The following is a 21,953-nucleotide window of genomic DNA, read 5'->3' on the forward strand; positions in this document are numbered from 1 at the left end:
AATCTGGATACTCTTAGGACAGATACTTAATATCTCTGAGACTCAATTTTCCACACATGTAAAATGAGATGGGGAAGATGAGAATTCAGATTAAGTGACTTCTAATAACTTCTGATTCTAAATCTACTGTCTTACTTTGCAAGGATGGTATTGAGGGGATTCATGCTTTGACTAAGTTTGAACTTTAATACCTCTGCCATTCCTTCTGGCTCTAAGATTCTGTCATCCATTGATTCCTTGATTTAAAAAAATAAAAAATATCCCTTCTGCTGCTTAATGAAAAAACATTAGAAGATGGGGGTTCAAGTGTCAACTCTGCTGTGTATTATCTGTATACTCATGGCTGAGGGGTTCACCTCTCAAGAACCTCATTTTTACCTTCTGCAAAATGAAGATAACCATACCTCACAGACTTTCTGAGGGAAACTTAAAGAGCTTTGTCACCCGTGAGCTATCATCATTATGGCCATTTCTTGTTTGGTCTTTGTCCCCTGGTTTGCCTATTCTGAACTCCTTGTGCTGATTGGAGGAAGCAAAGGGACAGTCCTTCTGATCCTGTGATAAAGCCAAAGACAGAATTCATCAAAATGGAACTGGGAGAGGCTGAGAGGGTGGGGGAGGTAGTGATGATGGCATTGACATGCAGTGAAACACTGCCCCCTGCTGGGAAACTGTGAGATATGCAGCCAGTCGCCTTCTTCCAGAGCAGAACATGAAGTGTTTTGGCTCCCTTCCATTTACAAAATGCTCCTGGCCCCCACCTCCAGTCAGTCCCCTGGCCGCCCTGGAGCCACCCTCTCTGATTGGGATTGGGATTAATAACTGGGCAGATTTGGCTCTTTAAAGTCTCAAGTTTTCCCATGGTCTAGCTAGTTCTCATTTTTTAAGCTCCAAAAATGTCAGGACTCTGGTTCTTTCTGAGGAAGGAGTCCAACCCAGGAGGGAGGGAAGGCCTGAGATGCCTCCAAAAGCTGTGAAACTAAAGAATCAGAAGGTTGTGTCATCTGACCCAAAGTATGGATCTGTTCTCTGACATCTTTGATGAGGGGTTATCTAGCCTCAGCTTGAGGGCTTCCAATTTGGGAGAGTGTGGCCATAATGATAGCAATAACTCACATTTAATTCATGATTTAAATTTTACAAAATTCTTGCTCACAACAGGTAACAAAATGACCTAGATTTTTCCTTTGTCTCTAAATTTCTTTCTTCCTCCCCCACCTAATTGCATCAAGAAAAGAATATAGTGATTGGAGAGCTGACCACAAAGCCAGGGAGCCCCAAGGTCAAGTGTTGCCTCTGACCTCTCTATCCTGACATTAAAACCCTGGGCTTAACCTCTCTAAGTGAAAGGCAGAGAAGGTATGAACTGGCATTGGCAAAGGAAATTTCTCCACCTAATAATTAGTTCTCTATATCAACAAATTCATAGATGAAGTCCCTATATCCCTTGCCTACCTCATATCCAAGTCTTTATTTTTCCAATATTCTACAACCCCACTCTTTCTCAAAATAGACATAAGATAATTGAAGGCAAAAGAAGAGGAGAAAGCTGGGGCAGCTAGGTGGCGTAGTGGATAAAGCACCGGCCTTGGAGTCAGGAGTACCTGGGTTCAAATCCGGTCTCAGACAGACACTTAATAATTACCTAGCTGTGTGGCCTTGGACAAGCCACTTAACCCCGTTTCCCTTGCAAATAAAAAAAAGAGAGAGGAGAAAGCACTAGGTGACAGGAAGAAAGCTTTCATATAGAAGGTAGGACTCAATCTGGGAACCTGGGGCACCTTGTCTCCTCTATACATCTCTCTTAAATAATAGTATACTAACAGTAAAAGGGAATTCAGATGCGATCTTGTCCTTTTGCAGATGAGGAAACTGAGGCTCTGGGAAGTAGAATGATTAGACCAAAGTCATCCAACAAGCTATTGGTGGGAGCAAGAGCAGAATTCAGGTTTTAAGACTCTCAGATAAATGCACTTCTTGTTCCATGTTTCACCCCAGATTTCAATCCCTATGTCTTCCATTCCTCTCCCTTTCTCCAAAGCATCATTCAAAGGCTAACTCAAGGGAACCAACACCTTACCCAGGACTCCTCCCAAACTGGATGGAGATCACAAATTGGGAACTCCAGAGCAGTCTGAAATCCAGGGCTGTTGGCAACTGGGACGGCGAAATGGCAGCTCATTTTCCACCTTCTCCCAGCCTACAGAGTCCTCCCCCTCCACAGGCCCCATAACCAAGCCTTCTAAGTGTTGAAGATGGCCCTTCACTCTTATCCTCTTAGTTGAGGGAGGGAGACATTTTCCAGAACTGAAAAGAAAAGATTTTCTCTTGATTGCTTTATAATCACAGTAATAATGGTAATGGAGCGGCAGGGGGATTGATGCAGGAAAAGAAAGATTTTCAGGGACAAATCCCACATGGGCTCCAGAAGAGGATTTACTGGCTCCACCCTTAAGTGCTGTTATCTCCTCTTTCCCCAGGAGCCTAGTGTGACCCTCTCAGAAGGAGTTGCAGACAGATGTCTCCTCTGTGTTCTTGGGGAGTAAGCCCTGAATCCAATGTGTAGCAAAGGGCCAGAGACATCTTCAGCCAACAGTTAGTTCCTTCTCCTACCACACCAACAATACGGTGTCTATTTTCTATATATTTTGCATGCAATGATATGCCTGTATATGTTTATAGATATAGATAGATGTAGATTAGATAGATGAGATAGAGATAGAGATAGAGAGAGATAGAGATAGAGATAGAGATAGAGAGATAGAGATAGAGATAGAGATAGAGATAGATAGATATAGCTATGTAATACATATATTCTCCCCAACCCCTGTAAGCTCCTCAAGGACAGACTTTCACTTTAGTCTTTGTATGCCAGCCTTGAACCTAGTGCTTGCAACAAAATATTAATTAATGGTTAATTATTTCTTGTTAATTGTTTGCTTCATTCATTCATTAATTCTTTGTGACTTCCAGAAGGTTGACATCTAGGTCGATGATGTCTTTCCTTTCCACCTTCTTGAATTAGTTAGGCCTGACCCCCAGCTTAGAAGGAAAAAGAAAGGAGTCCCCTTCCCTTTCCACTAAAGCTAGATATGTTGGTTCTCTATTCTTTAAGAAGATCAGGACATCAGGGAGGTGATGCCATGACAAGAACATGAACTGAATTTGAATGAGGTGGTGCTGTCCTAAGTCACCAGCCTCACTTTCTCCTCCGATGCCATCTAGGCCCAGTGGCCAAATATGAAACAGGATGTCTGGAGATGGCCTTGTATATGAGACAGAGTTAAGTGACTTGCCCAAAGTCATACAGCTAGTAAGTGACACATGTTTGAGGCTGGATTCAAACTTTTGTCATCCTAACTCCAAGATCAGTGCTCTATCCACTGTACTACTTAGCTACCCTAGAACTAGATAGAAAAAGAAACTAAGCCCAGGTAGATCTGTTTTCTGTCTTAGAAACAGGAGAATAAGGTGCTTCTACCTGGAACCCTTAATTACTACCCCAAATTTTCCTAGGTAAAAACCAAGCCTTTTTGGAATAAGCACAACTGTTCTCATAGTATAATATTTAGCCAAATAAGCCAGGGAAACTGCAAGGGGATACCCATAGTGGTGACACCTCTCAATCCCCAGGAATTATATCCATGCCATAAAGATCATGGATGGAGGACTAAGGAGTTGAGAGTAAAATGGGGACCCTGCCTAGGGTTTCCTTAAAAGACTTTTCCTGGTTGGTCTGATGAGGTTCATTTGTCAATCAATTGACTAATTGATTGAAATAGATTTTGTTTCTTTCCCATGGTGAGGAGGTAATCATTAGCTCCAGAACTCCACATCTGCCCTAGCCCTAGGGTAATCAGAAACTATCTTGGATAATAATTATTATTAAAAATAATTAAAAGTTAAAATTGTTATATCATTACATATTATGTATCATATTCCATAAATTTTACTATAAGTATGTGAGGCAGGTTCCTGATTCCTGGTCCAATACTCTCTCTGCTGTATCATCTAGGTGCTTAATAATCTCCACTTCCTGACCTCTTTCTTTTTTTTTTTTCTTTCTTCTTCTTTCTTAGGTTTTTACAAGGCAAATGGGGTTAAGTGGCTTGCCCAAGGCCACACATCTAAGTAATTATTAAGTATCTGAGGTCGGATTTGAACTCAGGTACTCCTGACTCCAAGACCAGTGCTCTATCCACTGAGCCACCTAGCTGCCCCATTCCTGACCTCTTTTAACATAACTTCAAGTCACCACAGTGGGACAACCTGGAGTAGCAGGAAGCAGAATTGAAAAAGACCTGGATCTAAATCCATACTTTGGCACTTTTTTGATTTGTAAAGGTAGGTGATTGAGTTAACCCCACTGAGTCTCAGTTTTGTCCTCTGTGAAACAGAGGTAATAATAGGTGTATTACTCTCCCCATAGGATTGTGATGAGGATCAAATGAGTCAATGTATGTCAAATGTTCTTCCAACCTTCCAGAAATGTTAACTATTCGTAGATATATTTGGTCCCTCCTGAGCTGCCCCCCTCCCAATCCCTTTTCCTCTTCGTTTGTCTCCTGCTGTTCCTTTATCTGTCTCTATTTCTGTCTCCCCATTTCTGCTTCTTTCTTCCTCCCTCCTCACCACTCCCCCAGTAGTGAAGGTCATAATTATTTCCCAACCACATCCCTTTCATGTCTAATATTTCCACTTTCTCAGCAAGGGAATTTCACAGCTGGTTCCAGGTTTCTCTCCTTATTGGTTCTCTCCCCCCTTGTCTAGATGTGCCCATTTTTCTCTTGGACATCACCTAACTTCTCTACCCAGAGGGGCTTGGATAGATGAGAGTCACCAGGACTGCCCTGGATGTTACATTCCTTTTGTCAGGTGTCACTTAGGTTATCACTAATCCCTAAGAAGACCCTATTTCTCAGGGACTCTGTCCAACTTAGCCTAGGATCATAACTATCTATGTGTGTTGGGTGGGGGGAGGGGGATCTCCTTCTGACTCTCCCTAACACACTCAACCTCACAACCCCTACTGCCAAGGGAGGAATGGGCTGTAAAACTGCAGAGGAAGACTTGGAACAATAAAAACTCCTGGGGCTGGCTCAGAGACTGCTCAGCCCCCTGAACTGTTTTGAAGGGTCAAAACACAGGATTCCAGGATACAAAAAATACATCCAGAGACAGAATTTAGGGGAAACAAGACTGAACTAGAAATTGGAAGATCTGGGTTATTAGTCCCAGATCAGCAACTATCTAGCTTCTGACCTCAGTTTCCTCCTCTCTAAATTAAAGAATCTGGAATAGATACAGGCCCTTTCAATTGTACTATCTTAGGGTTTCTTCTATTCAACACCTGTCTCCTGCAATAAGCCTCCTGGCTTTGGTTGCTGTTATCTGTTGCATTCCCCATATTTGTATATAATGGTTCTATTATGGCTATATTCAATGGTGCTGGTTTTCTATCAGTATGTGGTGTGAGAGTGTGTGTGTGTGTGTGTGTGTGTGTGTGTGTGTGTGTGTGTGCACATGCACACGTGTGAGTGAAGGAATTCAGGATGGTAGAGACTCCATCTTACTCCAGTGCCCAGGACTGGCCTTCTTGTGATGAAGGTGCTCCATTCACCCTAATTGACAGGCTTAAATCACCAACAAAAACAAGAAAACAAGACCTGCTGACCCTCAGTAGCCTCCATTTCCTTTATTTTCTTTGTATCTTGCAGCTCATTCTAGATGACAAGCTCTTAGGGCCTTATCCAAGGTCTTCCACAAGCAGAGCAAGTCTGGCCAGATATGCTGCTCAGCCCAAGCAACCCTTGTGTCAAAGCACCAACTCCAGACCCTGGAATACCTGTTCCCTCCCTCTTGAGGTTCAGGCTGAAATAAGATGTGAGCCTTTGGGTGATGCTAGTGGCTGTGGGTGATGATCAGACTGTAAGACTTTGAAAGGGCAGTGTATTAAAGACAGAGAGGAGATGATGAAATCACATTCATCAAGGAGGGGGGGAATATATACAGAATAAACACACCAGTCTCCCACCCCATCACCTTCAGGGAGACCCCTCACTCAATACAAATAAAAGTGTTGATCAATGGTTTATTCAGGGAAGGGGAAGTTACTCCCACCCTGTATTAGCTCAGGAATCTCCCAAACAACCCCTCAATCCTGCTCCATCTCTGCTCCCCTTCCCCTCCACCCCCCACAGTGAGGGAGGAGGGTCAGATGTGGGGATCCAGCCTCCTTCTGGTTTTGTGTTATTGATTTGATTTTCTTCTCAAGACTAGCTCCTGGCCAGGTCCTGGGGAAGCTGAGGAATTCCCAGCAATTAGACTGGTCAAAGAGAAAAAGGAATGGCAGTTCTGGTGGGTTGGGCAGAGGGAGGGAAGATAGGAGCAAATTTTTACCTAAGTGTTTATTGTATATCAACCCAATCATTTTCATTTACCAGTATCTCCCCTTCCCACCCTCTCCACCAACCCCTCCATTTTATATTCTGAATTATGCAACAGAATGAATTACTCAACCCCAAAGCAACCAGGCTAGTAACTATTTGCAAGGTTGGGGGAAGGCACTATGAGAAGCATTCCCTATTCTGGCAACAAAGAGAAGAAGGATTAGAGACCTGTAAGAGCCAAGTAACCTGGCTCTCATTGCTGAAGAGGCATAGTCTCCCTTGGACAAACAGATAGGTTTCCTGAATGGGGGTGACTTATCTCTTCCCTCTGGTCAGGGACCCTGGGCTTGTTTGGCACAATGACAAAAGTATCAAATTCCTCTGACTGTAGGAAACCAGCCTCTAGCCAGATAGCCTGAAAGATCAGAAATCCTGAGCAGGCTTAGGTATTAGAAAAATTAGCCTGAGTCTGAAGGAAGTCACTATTGTCCTGGCAAGTACATCAGTTGACAAGAGTGAGACTATGTCTACATTTGTGGAAGGAGAGAAAGTTTTGTCTGTTAAATGCTCAACCCTCTGGGACATAGTCACCCATGAGGATGACCACTGGTGGTTTTAGGAGAAGACAATGTACTGGCTGGACTGAGGATATAGATGTGAGTCCAGGCAGGAATGGCAGGCCAGTGCCAAATAAGTGCCTGCTACCAGAGCTGCCATCCTAGGATCTGCAGAAGGACTTACTGTGTGGGAGGAGGATGGAGGGAGAGTCCCTTCTGTGAACCATATCATGACCCATAAAATGAAAAGAGGTGTCAGAGTCCTCTCTGACTGCAGGGCAAGCAGAGAGCAAAGGGGCCAGACCAATCAGGGGACTAAGTACAGATACTTATGGGAAGGGGGACATTGCTGACAAATTCTAGGATCATCAGGAAGGCTGGAAGACTAGGGAACTTAGAGGAGAGAGAGGACAATTCTTGAAAGGTCATGTTCCTCACCAGCCCAGACCCCCCCAGAAACATAGCAAGAATTGAGTAGATAGTAAGAGCAGGCACAACAAGGGAAGGGTCAGGTGGTCTCTCGGTGTCTCCCTCCTGTGTCAGGAGCTCAAGGGGCCTCATTGGAACCCATGCCATTGCCCTTGTTGACATAGAAAGGACGGTAGTGCGACTGTGGGAGAGAACAGAGAAGTGAAGGTTAGAAGTTGGACAAGATACCCCAAAGCTTTCAGCTTCCCCTATCCCTTCTCCACTCTCCCAAGGTTCCTTCCTTCCATGATCATCAGCAGTCAAGGAATAATTCTTTTCCCCAAAGAGAAGATAGGAGAGATATCCTGAAGGATTTGATCATGTAAAAAATGAATATACTGATCTGACAGGAATCTAAGTGTTTCAGGGGACTGCGACTCAATGTGAATTAATAGGATGTTGTGGCAACCAAAGGATCTGGGGATCTTGGACTGCTCAAAGTGAAGCCCAGCTTCCAAGAATGGAGAGGAGGTGATCCTCCTGCACTCTTCCCTGGGCAGATCATCTTGGTGCTACGGCTAAGGAAGGGCTTGACAAGCTGGAGGAAACCCAGAGAATGATAGTGAAGTCCTAAAATGTCACCAGGAATAGATGAAGGAACTGGGAATGTTTAGCCTGAAGAAGAGTGGAGTTATAGAATGGTATCCTATCTCTGAAGGGTTTCTTGTGGAAAAGGCATTGAACTGATTCTTTGTCCCCAAAGTGCAGGGGAAAAAAAAGCAACAAGCAGAAGTGACAAAGCAAATTTAAGTATAATGTTGGGAAAATCTTCATAACAAATTTGTTGTTGTTGTCTAGTTATTTTGGTAATGTTTGACCTTTTATGCCCCATTTGGGGGGGGGTTCTTGGAAGAGATACTGGAGTGGTTTGTCACCTCATTCTATAGATGAGGAAACTGAGGCAAACAGAATTATGTGATTTGCCCAGGATCACACAGCTAGTATCTGAGGTTAGATTTGAACATAGGAAGATGAGTCTTCCTGACTCCAGGCCTGGCACTACATCCTCTGCCCCAGCTAGCTTCCCTTCTCACAAATAGGGCTGTTCAAAGTAGAAAGATCAGTCTCAGGAGAGGGAAGTTTCCCCTTCACTGGAGATGTTCAAGCAGAATTTGGATGTCCACATGCCAGGATGCTATAATAGGCCTTCCTTTCAAGTATGGGATGTTTCAATCACCCTAGTCCAGGCCCTTATTACTTCTCACCTGTAGTCAGGGCATCTTTATTTGTGCCTTTAAATCTAGTCCTTCCTCGGTCCAATGTATCCTCCAAACAGATGCCAAATTCATATATCTGATCATGTAAATCATCCTTTCAAAAAGCTCCAGTAGCTCTCCATTGCCTTAGATTAAAATGCATATGGGGGGGGCACATTTAAAGCCCTTTGTGCTCTGGTTCTAGCCTAACTTTCCAAACTTATTACAAATTACTCCCCTTCTTGTGAATGCTATACTGCAAAACCAGTTACTTGTTGTTCTATCTCCTCTCTAGGAGTTAGCTTTTATTTTTACGCTTTTGCAAGGCAATGGGGTTAAGTGGCTTGCCCAAGGCCACACAGCTAGGTAATTATTAAGTGTCTGAGGCCGGATCTTAACTCAGGTACTCCTGACTCCAGGGCTGGTGCTCCATCCACTGCACCACCTAGCCGCCCCAGGAGTTAGCTTTGCTCAGGTGATCTCTCTCGTCTAGAATGTGTTCCCTCTTCACCTCTGTCTCTTCGAACTCCCTGTTTTTTTTCAAAAGCCAGTTCTAGCACCACCTTCCCCCAAAATTTTCTTTATTCTCTATAAACTTTGTAATTACTTTTATGTAGATATAGTCCACTTCCTCCCAAGACCCAATAGAATGTAAAACCCTTGAAAGTGGAGATTGGCTCACATTTATATTTGTCTTTCCCAATACTGATGCAACAGCTGATATTGATGTAGTTCAATTATTTTAGTCATGACTCTTCATGACTCCAATTTAAGATTTCTTGGCAAAGATACTAGAGTGATTTGATAATTCCTTCTCCAGATTATTTTACAGATTAGGAATCAGAGGTAAGTGATTTGCCCAAGATCACTTAGCTAGCAAATATCTGAAGTCAGATTTGAACTCAGGAAGATGAGTCTTCCTGACTTCAAGTCCAACACTCTATGCACTGTATGTGTCACCCAGCTGCTATGTCTGGTACATAGCAAATAATTAACAAATTTTGTTTATTGGAGTAAGTAAGTCAATAGGGCACCTTCTAACTAAAATTCTAAGGTGTGTGAAGAGAATAGACTTCTTCAACCTCACCCCAGAAAGAACAAACTAGGACAAATAGTGAAAGTGACAACAACAGAAAATTTTAAATTCAGCATAAGAAAAAAATTGCCTAATTAGAGATATTCAAATGTCAAATAGGCTACCTTGAAAGGTAATTAGCCTTTTATTACAGAAGATCTTCAGGTAGAAACAAGATCACTATGTCTTAGGGCTATGTTGGAAGAGATTCTGGGTCAGTTGCCTCTGAAGACAAGGTAGCTAGAAGAGAATTTATTTGATTGGGTTTTTAAGCTAAGAATTCTTTTTTTTTTAGTTTTTTTTGCAAGGCAATGGGGTTAAGTGGCTTGCCCAAGGCCACACAGTTAGGTAATTATTAAATGTCTGAGATCAGATTTGAACTCAGGTACTCCTGACTCCAGGGCTGGTGCTCTATCCACTGCACCACCTAGCCGCCCCTAAGCTAAGAATTCTAAGATATGAAGAGAGTCTTCTAGGCAAGAGGAATGACCAATGCAAAGGAATGGCAATGGAAGGTATAATAATATATGAAATGGTTCACACAGTCATTTTGGCTGAAGTATGTGAATGGGAGCCTGGTATCAGATTGTACAGAACCTTAATTGCCAAATGGGTCCCTTCCAACTGACTGTGTGAGTCTGAACTGGTTTTCCTAGAGGAAAGGAGCTTTCTTGACCAGTGGTGTCTTTGCCCTTTTCTGGGGGGGGGGGTGAGGAACAGACTGGACTGGGTGAATACTGGGTAGGGCAGTGGTCTGAACCCCTGCAATATCTGAAAGTCTCTGTCCTAGCCTCCTGGGAATGTGTCTGACCTGTAAAGGTGGTGATCTTGACCTTGGTCATCAGGTCTCTAAATTGTGGCAATATCACATATGATCCTCAGGGCTAACTAATTAGAAACTGAGTTTATTATTACTCATTATTACTAATTATTACTCATTACAAGCAAATCAACTGCTTTGTCTAGGTTTTGCCTAACTAATTTGATCTCCAACCTCCTAAGAAATAATTTACCAAGCTCTTAGTTTTGTCTCTTTGCAAATTAGACAGGCTTAAATTATTCCATTGGTCAGAGGAGGATAATCCTGCACAGAAAAGGAAAGGGATGCAATCTGGGTTCCACAGCATTCCAGCAGCAGTGTAGTGGAAACTTTAGACCTCTAGGTCCTCCAAACTACCATCCCAAAATTCCTGTTTTTTTCCCCTTTAATCCTCCCAATATCATTTACATTCTCTAAGCATCTTTAGAGACCAGTGACTACATAATTCCCAGCCCTGCTCTGCTCATCTCCAGCTATAATTTCACAAAATCAATGCCCCTACCACCTCTACCTCAGGTAAATAGTCACCTGAAGCATAAGTAGGAAAATGAGTTGCAGCTGGCACCTCCCTATGGCAATTATCATTTGTACCATGTTGGTTCAGGTAATAAGTCTATTGCCCAGCTGGACTTGAAAGTCTGTGCTCCCCCCCCTACTCCTCCCAACAGCTAGCCACTCGACTATGGGACATTAGGGCAGCTTGATGTTCATGGGCACCCCACATGGATTATATTTACCAGGCCAACTGTTTTCCTTCAGTCAAGTAAGAGAACAGGAAAATTCAACAATACAAATTCCTCTTATGTAAAGGCCCAAGTTTGCAAAATCAGAGAGAAGAGACTAAGAGATTTTCTGGTGAGCCAGGTCAATCAAAAGGATTACAGACCAGCTCTACATACGTGTTCCCAGAGTTATACTATTTTCTTATGACCTAAAATGACTTGAGATAGGGGGGGAAAAAAGGAGTCTTCTTTCTGATATGATCATTATGGAGTTGCCCCTGGGAACAATGAACCACTTCCGGGCTCCATCATCAAAGCCTTCCTCTTTGTTTCTGTGCTTTCTCTAATTTCCTGAGCCCATTTGAAGCTTTGGTAGGAATTACAAAGGGATATAAACTACACAAGTGCCACAAGGTGACTTAAACTTTCTTTTCCTCTCTGATAAAATAAGGGGAATGAACTTGGTGATCTTTGATATCTATTTCAATTTTAAATGTATGATTCTATGATCTTAGATAAAAGTTTTCCTCTATAGTCTTTAACTGGTGATTCATCCACTGATTGAGTGATTCGATTTTCAGGTCACTAAAAACCTTTTCCACGCAAATTGTAACCTAGCCATACATCTCCTATCCTGGGCTTGTGTAGTTGATTATTTTGAACCCAAGCATAGGAGTATTTATGTATTCCTATTAAATTTCATATTTTTTGATTTGGCCAGTCTTTCTAGTTTGTGATTCAGTGGCCCGGTTATTCAATATGTCAACTTTCCCCTTCTAGCTCTATTCTTTGCAAATAAAATAAGCCTTGAATGTAGATCTTCAGCACTCCAAGAATGAAAATAAGTCACATATAGAAGGGGCATTAGCTGGGAAGAAAGAAGGAAATTGGCTTTAGGGAAGACTAGAAAGAGGAAGAAGAGGTCTAGCTAGTCCTGTAATTGGGTCAGGTCTAGAAGTAGACAGATGGGAATGGGACAAGGAAACTGCTGTCCTCTGTGGCTAGATAAAGACATCACAGGATAAAACTCCTAGGGAATATAACTCAAAAGCTCTCTATTCTGTGAGTTGGCTTTACCTACTTTTTTTTAACCAAAGGTCCCTTTGAGAACCTCAACCTCTATCTCAGGTGTAGTGAGAGAAAAGACAGGGGACATCCATAGCCAAGGCCATTTGTAGATTTATGGCAGCAGTAGAAACCTACAGAAGGGGTCACCACCCCAGAAGCATCAATAAAGGATGATACAACTGGGGAGGCCAATAGCAGTATGGAATAAAAATCCAATAAAGCAGGGGGAAAAAACAAGCAATTCTAATGATGGGGCTGTGAGAGATGATCTGATTCCTGCCTAGGGGCTGTTGCTCACTATAACTCATTCCTTATGTTGGTGGGAGCACCAGTCTTCAATGGCCTCTGGCCAACTGATCCCCTAGGGGCTTGTGCATGATGGTACTCTCTTCCAGGAAATGAGCCTCTAGGGAACAAGAATATATAGAATGGGGAACAATTCCTTTTTTTTTCTTTCCTTGTTTGCTTTTGTAGCGCTGCTGCTGCAGAGCCGCTGGGCCCAGCTCCAAATTTCAAATACACTCAATTAGTTCCCGCCTTACCAATAAATTAAAGGCTTTCTCCCATTAAGGAGCTTCACCCACTCTTTTGGGGGGGAAGTCCTGCTATGATATTTATTGGAATTAGATATCTTCTAAGGAACTTTCTACATTTTTTTATCCTAGAATTCTCTGATTCAGTGATATGGCAGGTGTGTGGCTTCTAGGGGGTTTTAACTTAAGGTCTGGAGAAAGATTTCAGGGGGAATCTTTGAATTCGATATTTTTAATATTTTGACAAATATGATGATTTGTTTCCTTGGTAATTCTATGTTTTTTATTTTACATGTTTAAAAATATCACTCTGAAAAGGGACCATAAACTTTATCAGCCAAATGGGTAGAACTAAGCAGAGGTTTCCAGTCCTCATCAGAGAGTGACTAATCCACCCTGTAAGGTCTAGCAATTGGACTCTAGGTAGAGAATCACTGAGAGCAGCTCACATGTCCACAGTGTAGATATGTATATATTAATGGCCACACAGAAGACCCCAGAAAAGGAAAAAGCACTAAAACTCTTAGCCTGCATTTAATTTGGAAATTCATATGACCTCCTCCATGCATGATGGTGTTTATCCTTCATTCTCAAAGAGGCCATGACTAGCACATGATTGGATTTGGGGGGGGGTATGTTAAATCACAAGCCTCACTTTCTCTCCAGAGCCATCTGGGTCCAATGGCCAGATGTGAATCAGGATGACTGGAGATGACCTCTTCCATGCATACTTTACTGAGAAGAGAATAGGAGATAGATGGGAGGGGCAAGGAGAGGAAAAGAGACAGGAGAGGAAGCAAGAAGAGTGGAGAAGAAGAGTAAAGAAGGGGAGAGATGAGGGGAGGGGAGGAGAAAGGAAGAACAGCTTCCACCACAACCACCATCATGGAATCTCAGAATTGGCAGGAACATCAAAGGCAAATTTGATCTCTTCTTCTAATAACATTCCCAACAAGTGACTATCCATTTTCTGCTTAAAGAGTTTTAGTGATTTCAGAGATGAAGAACTCACTACCTTGTGAAGCAGTTCAGTTCACTTTTGGATAAGGCTAATTTTTTAAAAAATTCTCCTCTGTATCAAGTTGAAATTTCCCTCTCTTCAGCTTCTGTGTATTATTCCTGCTTTTCTACATATTCAAACAAAATGAGGTAAATTCATCTTCAAATTACTTGAAGGCATTATCAGATGTCCATTCTCTTCTCTTCTCCAAGTTAAACATTCCAAACTCCTTTGATTGATCATCTCTAGCTACCAGTGTTCTTCCTAAATTATTACTTTTGGAACTAGGCCATTTGCATTGTTGGTTTATATTTAATTCTCAGTCACCAAAAACCCTATACTTCTTTCTACAAACTGGTGTTTTCATCCTTCTTTCTTTTTTTACAAATATAAAGCTGATTTTAGAATGCAAATGTAGGAGTTTACATTTGTCTTTATTAAATTTCATTGTATTTAGTTTGGTCTATCATTCTAGCCTTTTCTGTCTACCAATTTGTTATCTACCCTCTTAACATCATGTTCCTGGTAATTTGATAAGTGTACCTTCTATGTCTTCATCTAAGCCATCGATTAAGTTGTTTTTCAACCTAAACCCTAAGACACATTAATAAAGCATTACACCAGAGATTTCCTTTCAGGTTGGTACTGAACACTAATGACTCTGATTTGGGCCTAGTCATTCAACAAATTCCAAATGCAACCAAGCTGTACCATTATTCAGGCTACATTCCTCCATATTGTCCACAAGTATTAGAGACTTTTGTTAGATGCTTTATTAAAATTCAGAGAAATTGAAGAAACCTTAAGAACCACCTAATCCAAACCTCTCCTTTTATAGACAAGAAAACTGAGACCCAGAGAAGCAAAATGACTTGTTCAGAGTAACACAGTTATTTGGTGACAGAATATGATTCCTAGTGTTCTCCAATAGAATATAAACTCCTTGAAAATAGGACATATTTTATGTGTGTATTTGTGTGTGCATGTTTGTACCTCCAGAATCTACATCCCTGACACTTAAGACCTTATTATTACGTTATTACGAGATTGATTTTTCTCTACTATGTGTGGACTCAGGCCACTGCTGTTCCCTTCCTTCTTACCCCCCAAGAAAAAGGGTTGTTTCCTGCCTGGATAAGTGGCATACAACTTACTCTAGACATGCTCTAGTCTCATCTTTTCCCCAGCCTCCATACTCACCAGCAAGGTCTGCTTGCTAGATTTCCAAGTCTGTGGTTGAGCTTTGGGACTCTGACTTCTGATGATAGAAGGATAACCTAGGAAAGAGATAAGACACATGGTTTGTACTAGGAGAAATCTGGTTACTCCTTCAAGCCAGGGGTAGATAGAAATTCATTTGTTTTCCTCAAGAAGACCCTGTGTCTAATCCATCACCAAAATGCAAATATTTCTGATGGGAGAGTGAAGGAGCCAGAGTCCAGGTGTTGGAAAAACCCTGAAGGAAGAGAGTGCAGAAACAGATATAAAGAAACAAAAACAAGGAAAGCCATAATTGGGAGATAGAAAAGAATAAGACCAGAAACCCAGTGGAGATTTGGTACCAGAATGCCCCCAGAATAGGTAGTAATTTGGAATAAAGCCTCAATAAAGCTGAAATGAGGTCCCTGAGGAATGGGTTGACATCCAGAGAAAGGAAAAGGATCATCTTAATTCAAACCCTAACCCCAGGCAAAAATGACCCACTGAAATTGCCATAAACTCAAACTCTGAAATGATTCATTATTGATTTCCTAAGAACCTGTAGTTAGATCAAGGAAAGAAAGAATATGCTTTGCCACCCTCCAGTTCCAGTAGAACTAGATATTAAAAACTAGTTTATATTTCTCACCAATACCTCATTTTCTCCCAGAAGCTCACCCCAGCCTCATTACCACAATCCTGGGGCACCACTGATTCTTCCTGTTTTACAAAGCAAGAAGTTAAGGCCCAGCAGAGATAGAATTAGCCCAAAACCCTGGAGGTCCCGATGCCCCAGACACATGAGCAACATCAGGAATTGGTCTAGACCAGGTGAATTGAGAGGCAGGAACTTCCAAACTGGGCTATGGAGAATCACTGACAGGACAAGCTCTCATAGGACCAAAGGATGTTAAAAGTGAAATTCATTCAGCATAGCCTTTTGGGTTTACAGATGAGAAAAATGAGGTCTCCACAGATTCTTCTTCCTTCCTCCCCCACAAAAAATTTCCATAGCACTTATCCCAACCGAGCTCAAATCCAGCTTATAAAAATGAAAAGCACACACTTCATCAGCCACCCACCTTGGGTAGCGCTACATAGGTCAGCTGTTGATGCCATGGGAAACAATGATTGTTAAAATTGCCAGTGGTAACCAAGACACCATGGAGAGAAACAGATAAACAGGGGGGCTGCTGAGAGTTGGAGCAGCCTAGCCCAGGAGACTCAGGGACCTCATCTAAAGCTCTTGCTCTGGGAGATCCCACCTTTCCTTCCAAGCCCCAAATGTTGAGGTACAGCCTTGGTCCCTGAGGACCTCATCAGAACCCCTTGGGGTGGATGGAGAAAAGATGCTACATTAGCCATTCCATGGGGGTAGCTGAGAGGGAAGGAAAGGAACTGAAAGCTGAAGACCAAAGAGTCACCTTGCTCCCTTGTAAAGCCTTATAGGGTGGGACATTTTAAGAAGATGGGATGGTATCCTGCATGCCCAGAAAGAAAGAATTACCAATGAGGATGGTAAGGGAGAGGAGCAAGGGAAAAGATGCTGTCTGGCTCCTTTGCTGGAATAACAGCTGCATGGGGATGGATCAGGTGGTGTGTAACCAGTGGAGCCCCAGAGAGAAGGCCTGACCCTGGAGAAGGACCATGCACTGATGGGACTCTTCTGAGAGGGAGGACCAGGGCACCCCAGACACAAAAGCAGAGGTCCTACTGAAAACTCCATCTTCCCCACAAGGGAAAGAAGGTCGGGGGCAGGAATAGAAGGGTAGGGAGAAACAAATGGAAATTAATTGGGTACCAGTGTTACTGTTAAACAGGCCACCATCCAACTGTTTGGAAAACTCTGTAGAGGCCTGTCCCAGGGTGGTGAACTGATAGGGGACTTTCCCACTACCTGCTGGGAGAGAGAGAGGCATTAGCAACCAGGTGCTGCTTGCAGGGGGCAAGCCTGGATGACCAAGAGATATCTCAGATGGAGAGTTAGAAGGAACTCCACAGAACATCTAGTCCAATCCCTCCATTTTACAGATTAGGAAACAGATTGCTTTCAGTGATTTGTCCAAGACCACCATAGGCATTAGCAGAAATGGGATTTGATGAACAGTTCCCACAATCCAAGTAGCTACCAATACTTTCCAGTCTATAAAAATCCACAATAGCCTACATTATGGCTGGCACTCAAGATTCTAGGATGGCGGAAAGCAGATTTAGTCAGCTATGCTGCAATCATGACTCCCTGTCTACCTCTAAGCTCCTTGAGGACAGGGATCTATATATTATCTAAACCTTCTATCTCCCTAGTACCTATAGTAGCATGCTAAATAAAGCAGATCCTTCATAGGTTCAAGGTTTAAAGAGCAAAAGCCGGAAGAGACCTCAGAGGCCATCTTTTTCAATCCCTTTATTTAAAAAAAAATGAAATAAAATGAAAGTGATGGTCATGCCTATAATTCCTGCTATGTTGGAGGCTGTGTCTGGCAGATCCCTTGAGTTCTGGGATTCTGAGCTACAGTGGGATAAGCCAGTCCAGTGTCCACCTTAAATCTAGAAGCAATATGATGAATCTCTGGGAAATGGAGAAGTAGAATATAGGTTGGGGAGGAGCAAAAGGCTGCCTTAGAACCCTGGTCAGAAACAGAGTGGACAAAGCTCCTAGTCAGTAGTGGGACAGATTGTATAATGTCTATCCTTCGTTTTTGAAGGAGACCATGACATCAGGGAGGTGGTGCTGTGAAAAGCACATGAATTGGATTTCAGTGAGGGGCTGCTGTGTTAGGTCAACAGCCTCATTTTCTCCTCCAGGGCCATCTAGTGGCCAGATACGAATCAAGACAATTGGAGATGGTCCTGGATGTGAGGCAATCAGGGTTAAGTGACTTGCCCAGGGTCACTTAGAGTCAAGTGTTTGAGCTTAGATTCGAACTCCTGTTCAGGATTTCTAACTCTAAAGCCAGTGGTCTATCCACTGCCACCTAGCTGGGAAAGATTGTGATCAGTGAGTAACCACTTAACCTCCAACCTTGTTGAGTTAGAGAGGCTCAATCATTAAATAAATAGACAGGCAGGCAGATAAATAAACAAAGCTATTGAAATTAACAGAAAATGAATAGATAAGTAAATAAATGAACTGATAAGCAAATGGAAAAAATAAAGCAAACTAACAAACTAGCAAATGAACAAATAAACTTTTTTTTAAGAATAAATAAACTATTTCAGTACTGAGACCAACAGAGGTTAATTGACTTGACTAAATACACATAGGTAATAAATGTCAACAGTAGGATTTGAACCCAGGTACTTTGACTTTCAAATTGGCATTCTTTCCATTGTTTGCTGAATAATTATAATTACATATATATATATATATATCACTCTAAGGTTCTGAAATAACTTTACATATATTAATTACCCTCTGAAAAGTTTATTATTTAGTTAAGGAAATAATGAACAGTATAGAATAACCAGAGAGAATGCCATAATGCAAAGGAACATTTCTCATAATGGGGAACCATGAGCCTGAGGAAAGATGTTTGGAGATAGAAAGGCCATTCTTAATCCCATGTAAGGATCTATTCACAGTGCACCTAAGTAGGTGTATTGGATAGACTGTTACCCTGGAATTAGGAGGACTTGAGTTCAAATCTAGTCACACTTACTAGCTGTGTGAACCTGAGCAAGTCATGTAACACTATTTTCCTCTGTTTTCTCATCTGTAAAATGAGATGGAGAAGGAAATATCAAACCACTCAATATCTTTTTCCAAGACCCTAAATTGGGGCAGGGGTCACAACTATTCAACTAAATATCAAAAAAAAAAAAAAAAGAGTCTATCTCCTCTGTCCATGAAGGATCATAGATTTAGAATGGGAAGGAAATTTAAAGACTATCTAGTCTCAACTCCTCATTTTAAAGATAATAAAAGTGAGCCCAGTAAGGTGAACCAATTAGCGTAAAGTAACACAAACAGTAAGGAGTAGAGTTGGAAATCAGGATCAGATCTTCTAATTCCAAATTCAGTATTTTTTTCAATCGGTCATTCAATGCAGTTCTATGTACTGACCTACAAATAACTCAGCATCTCTAGTGATGGTTGATAGACTCTAGATTTTGTCTGAAGACTACTGGTCCACTGGAACTCCCAGTGGACCTTAATACTAATCACTCCCTCCCTCACATACCCTGCTCAGAAATCTAATTCCAGTCCATTTCCAAGAAGTTGCAGTCACTTCAACTTGCAGGTTAGAGCATCTAGTATTAAAGTACTAGCTTCAATAATCTCATAACCCCTGCACCTTGCCATATCTGAGGATTATTTCCCTTCTGGTACACCTATTGATGAGGGATTGGAAGGGAAGGTTTTCTTCCATCATATCTACTAGGGCAATATCACCATGGGGATATGAACACCTCTCTTTAACCTTCTGAAACCTTCTGTTCCCTTTAAGCTTAGGAATTTGTAGATGATGATAGACTTTGAGTATGACCTGAGAAGCATCCCCATGTCTAGGTGAGGAGTCTAAGGGAATGAAGCAAAGTTGGAGAAAGGAAGGAAGGAAGGAAGGAAGGAAGGAAGGAAGGAAGGAAGGAAGGAAGGAAGGAAGGATACTGAAATTCCTTTACAGGAAAAAGAGTCAAAGAATGGGAGTCATAGGGGCATATCTAACAGATAAGCATAGGAATGTGACCTATGAATTTCCAGGTGAGGAAATTCTTTCTACCAATGTAGATAAGCATTTTCTCTACAACTTAGAAAATTGCCTAAATCACTTTGAAGTTCAGTGACTTGACCAGGGTCACATAAAACCATTTATGTTAGAGGTAAGATTTGAACCTAAGGCTTCCTGGCTTCAAAGGAATATATATATATATATATATATATATATATATATATATATATATATATATATATATTATATAAATACTATATATTTACTGCACCATGTACTAATATATAGTCCAAACCTTTAGTTTCTATAAATTAGTCCAACGAGATCCAAGAGAGATCAAGTGACTTTTCCAAAGTCACACAACAGTGACAGAGTTAGGACTGGAATCCAGGTCTCCAGAATCCAAATGTTTTTATGCTACACAATAATAAATTAGCCAAAAATAGGAGAAACAGATGGAAAGATGGAAAAAGACTTATTGGAGGTTAACAGAGGAGTTGTTTAAAAGAGAAAGAACAGGGAAAATAAGAGAGATGGTCCCTGGGAAGGGGGTAGGAAAGAGGGAGGAACAATACCTTTAAGGGAGAAGGAGGAGTTGCCTTGGACAGCAGGCAAATCATCAGAGCTCTGAATGGAGGATGAATATTCCCATACTCTGGAAGTGTAATTACCTAGAAGGGAAGAAGAATGAATATTGAAATCCAGCCATCCCATCTGGATTTGTCCCTGGAACAGTTGAGGTTAAAATGCACTAGAGATTGGAAATGTTCTCAATTATCCATACTGGGCAAATAGAAAAAAAAAAACCAGCAAGCAGACCAAAATATCAAACCATTTCTCTGTGTCACAGGACTGTGAAATTGAGGGGCTATTTGTGCTACCTCCATAATTTTCTTTGGGTTGGTCTACTGGTCAAAGTTCCCTGCATATATTCAAATTGGGTAGAAGGAGCAAGGCAGTGTAGAGTGGATGGGATGACCAACATTTTGTCATAGATAGTCAACAGTGTGCATAATGGAGATTTGAAAGAATATGTATAGGCTAGCATCCCATTATCCTCTATTGCAGCCAAAGAAGCTTCCAGCATAAATGAGATTTCTTTAAGTCTCCTTTCCAACTTATCTGCTCTAGATGCCTGCAGCTAGATCGGATTTCTAAGAACCCTAGAAATTACTTCCAACTTTTTTTTCTGTGAGACAAAACCTAGAAACCTAAGGGGGAATCTCTATAACAACCTGCTACAAAATGCGCCACTGAACTTATACCCTCTCATAATTAAAAGGGGATCTTCTCCTGGAACCAAGATCTAGGGAGGTCAAAGGATTTTCCCAATTTTGCCCAACTAGGAGTGTCTCATTGATTTAGAACATGAAGGAACAATAAATATTGTCTAGTACAACTCTTTCATATTACAGCTGGAGACACAGAAGTCTCAAGAGTTTAGGTAAGTTACTCAGAGTCACACAGGTACTAAATTACAGATCTGAGACTTGAACACAGATTTGCTTACTACAAACCTAATGTTCTTTTCACCTCTTCAAGCTTCCTTCCAGGGCCTCAAGCACCAATCTAGTATTTCTTCTATCAGGTTCTGCCACCCTTCTCTTAGAGAAGATTGATATTGAGCCTAACCAAGGAAGGAACCTCACCTCTCCCTTCCTCATGCTCTCCATCTTTCCATAATTTTCCTCCTAAAAGTCACCTGTTTTTGAGCCCCATATAAAAGGACCTCTCTATGGGAATACAGAGCTAGAAAGTTCACAGATTATGGCTGATGTTTCAGGTCCTTTCTTCTAAGTATATTCTACAGCAACGAAATAACTCAAGAATAGTTTGCATAAAATCATAGATTTCTAGAGTTATGAATTCGTGTCATTCCCCTGCCTTTGGGCAAGATGATGCCTTAAAATAATAGCATTCACTTCTAGGATATTTTCTACATTTCCACAAGATGTTTTCACAGTAACCTCATGAGATAGGGGGCTACAGGTATCATTCTTCCCACTTTGCAGATGGGGAAACTGATGCTCTAAGGGATTAAGAGATTTTTCCCTAGGACCAGAGAGCAGGTTAATGGCAGAATTCTAAGTAAATGGATTCTGTCCTTTCGTTCTAAGACTTGTACCTTGAAGGCAATACCAGGTATAGATATTTCCTGATTCAAATAGCAATGCTTAATGGCAGGAACTACTTGATTAAAGAAGTAGCAGGGTATAGTGGTAGTATCTCCCAGAACCTGGAGTTAAAAGAAATGA

At 41.6% G+C, this 21,953-nt stretch overlaps 1 protein-coding gene across 3 annotated transcripts in view; it reads right to left on the reverse strand.

Moving 5' to 3' along the window:
• Nucleotides 1-4,581: 4,581 nt before the first annotated feature.
• The window catches only part of TRIM29 (tripartite motif containing 29), a 47,537-nt gene continuing 30,165 nt past the window's right edge, over nucleotides 4,582-21,953 (reverse strand). The window contains exons 7-10 of one of the 3 annotated variants that reach the window (XM_074215273.1): nucleotides 20,274-20,369; nucleotides 16,830-16,925; nucleotides 15,029-15,105; nucleotides 4,582-7,556 (exon numbers count right to left, since the gene is read on the reverse strand). In XM_074215273.1, the coding sequence (XP_074071374.1) occupies nucleotides 7,494-7,556; nucleotides 15,029-15,105; nucleotides 16,830-16,925; nucleotides 20,274-20,369 (332 nt within the window). In that variant the 3' untranslated portion in view covers nucleotides 4,582-7,493. Of the gene's footprint in view, nucleotides 7,557-15,028; nucleotides 15,106-16,829; nucleotides 16,929-20,273; nucleotides 20,370-21,953 lie in introns of all 3 variants that reach the window. The other 2 variants (XM_074215272.1, XM_074215274.1) reach the window with 2 other exon arrangements.

Source organism: Macrotis lagotis, chromosome 1 (assembly GCF_037893015.1).
Source record: "Macrotis lagotis isolate mMagLag1 chromosome 1, bilby.v1.9.chrom.fasta, whole genome shotgun sequence".
Taxonomy (NCBI): domain Eukaryota; kingdom Metazoa; phylum Chordata; class Mammalia; order Peramelemorphia; family Peramelidae; genus Macrotis; species Macrotis lagotis.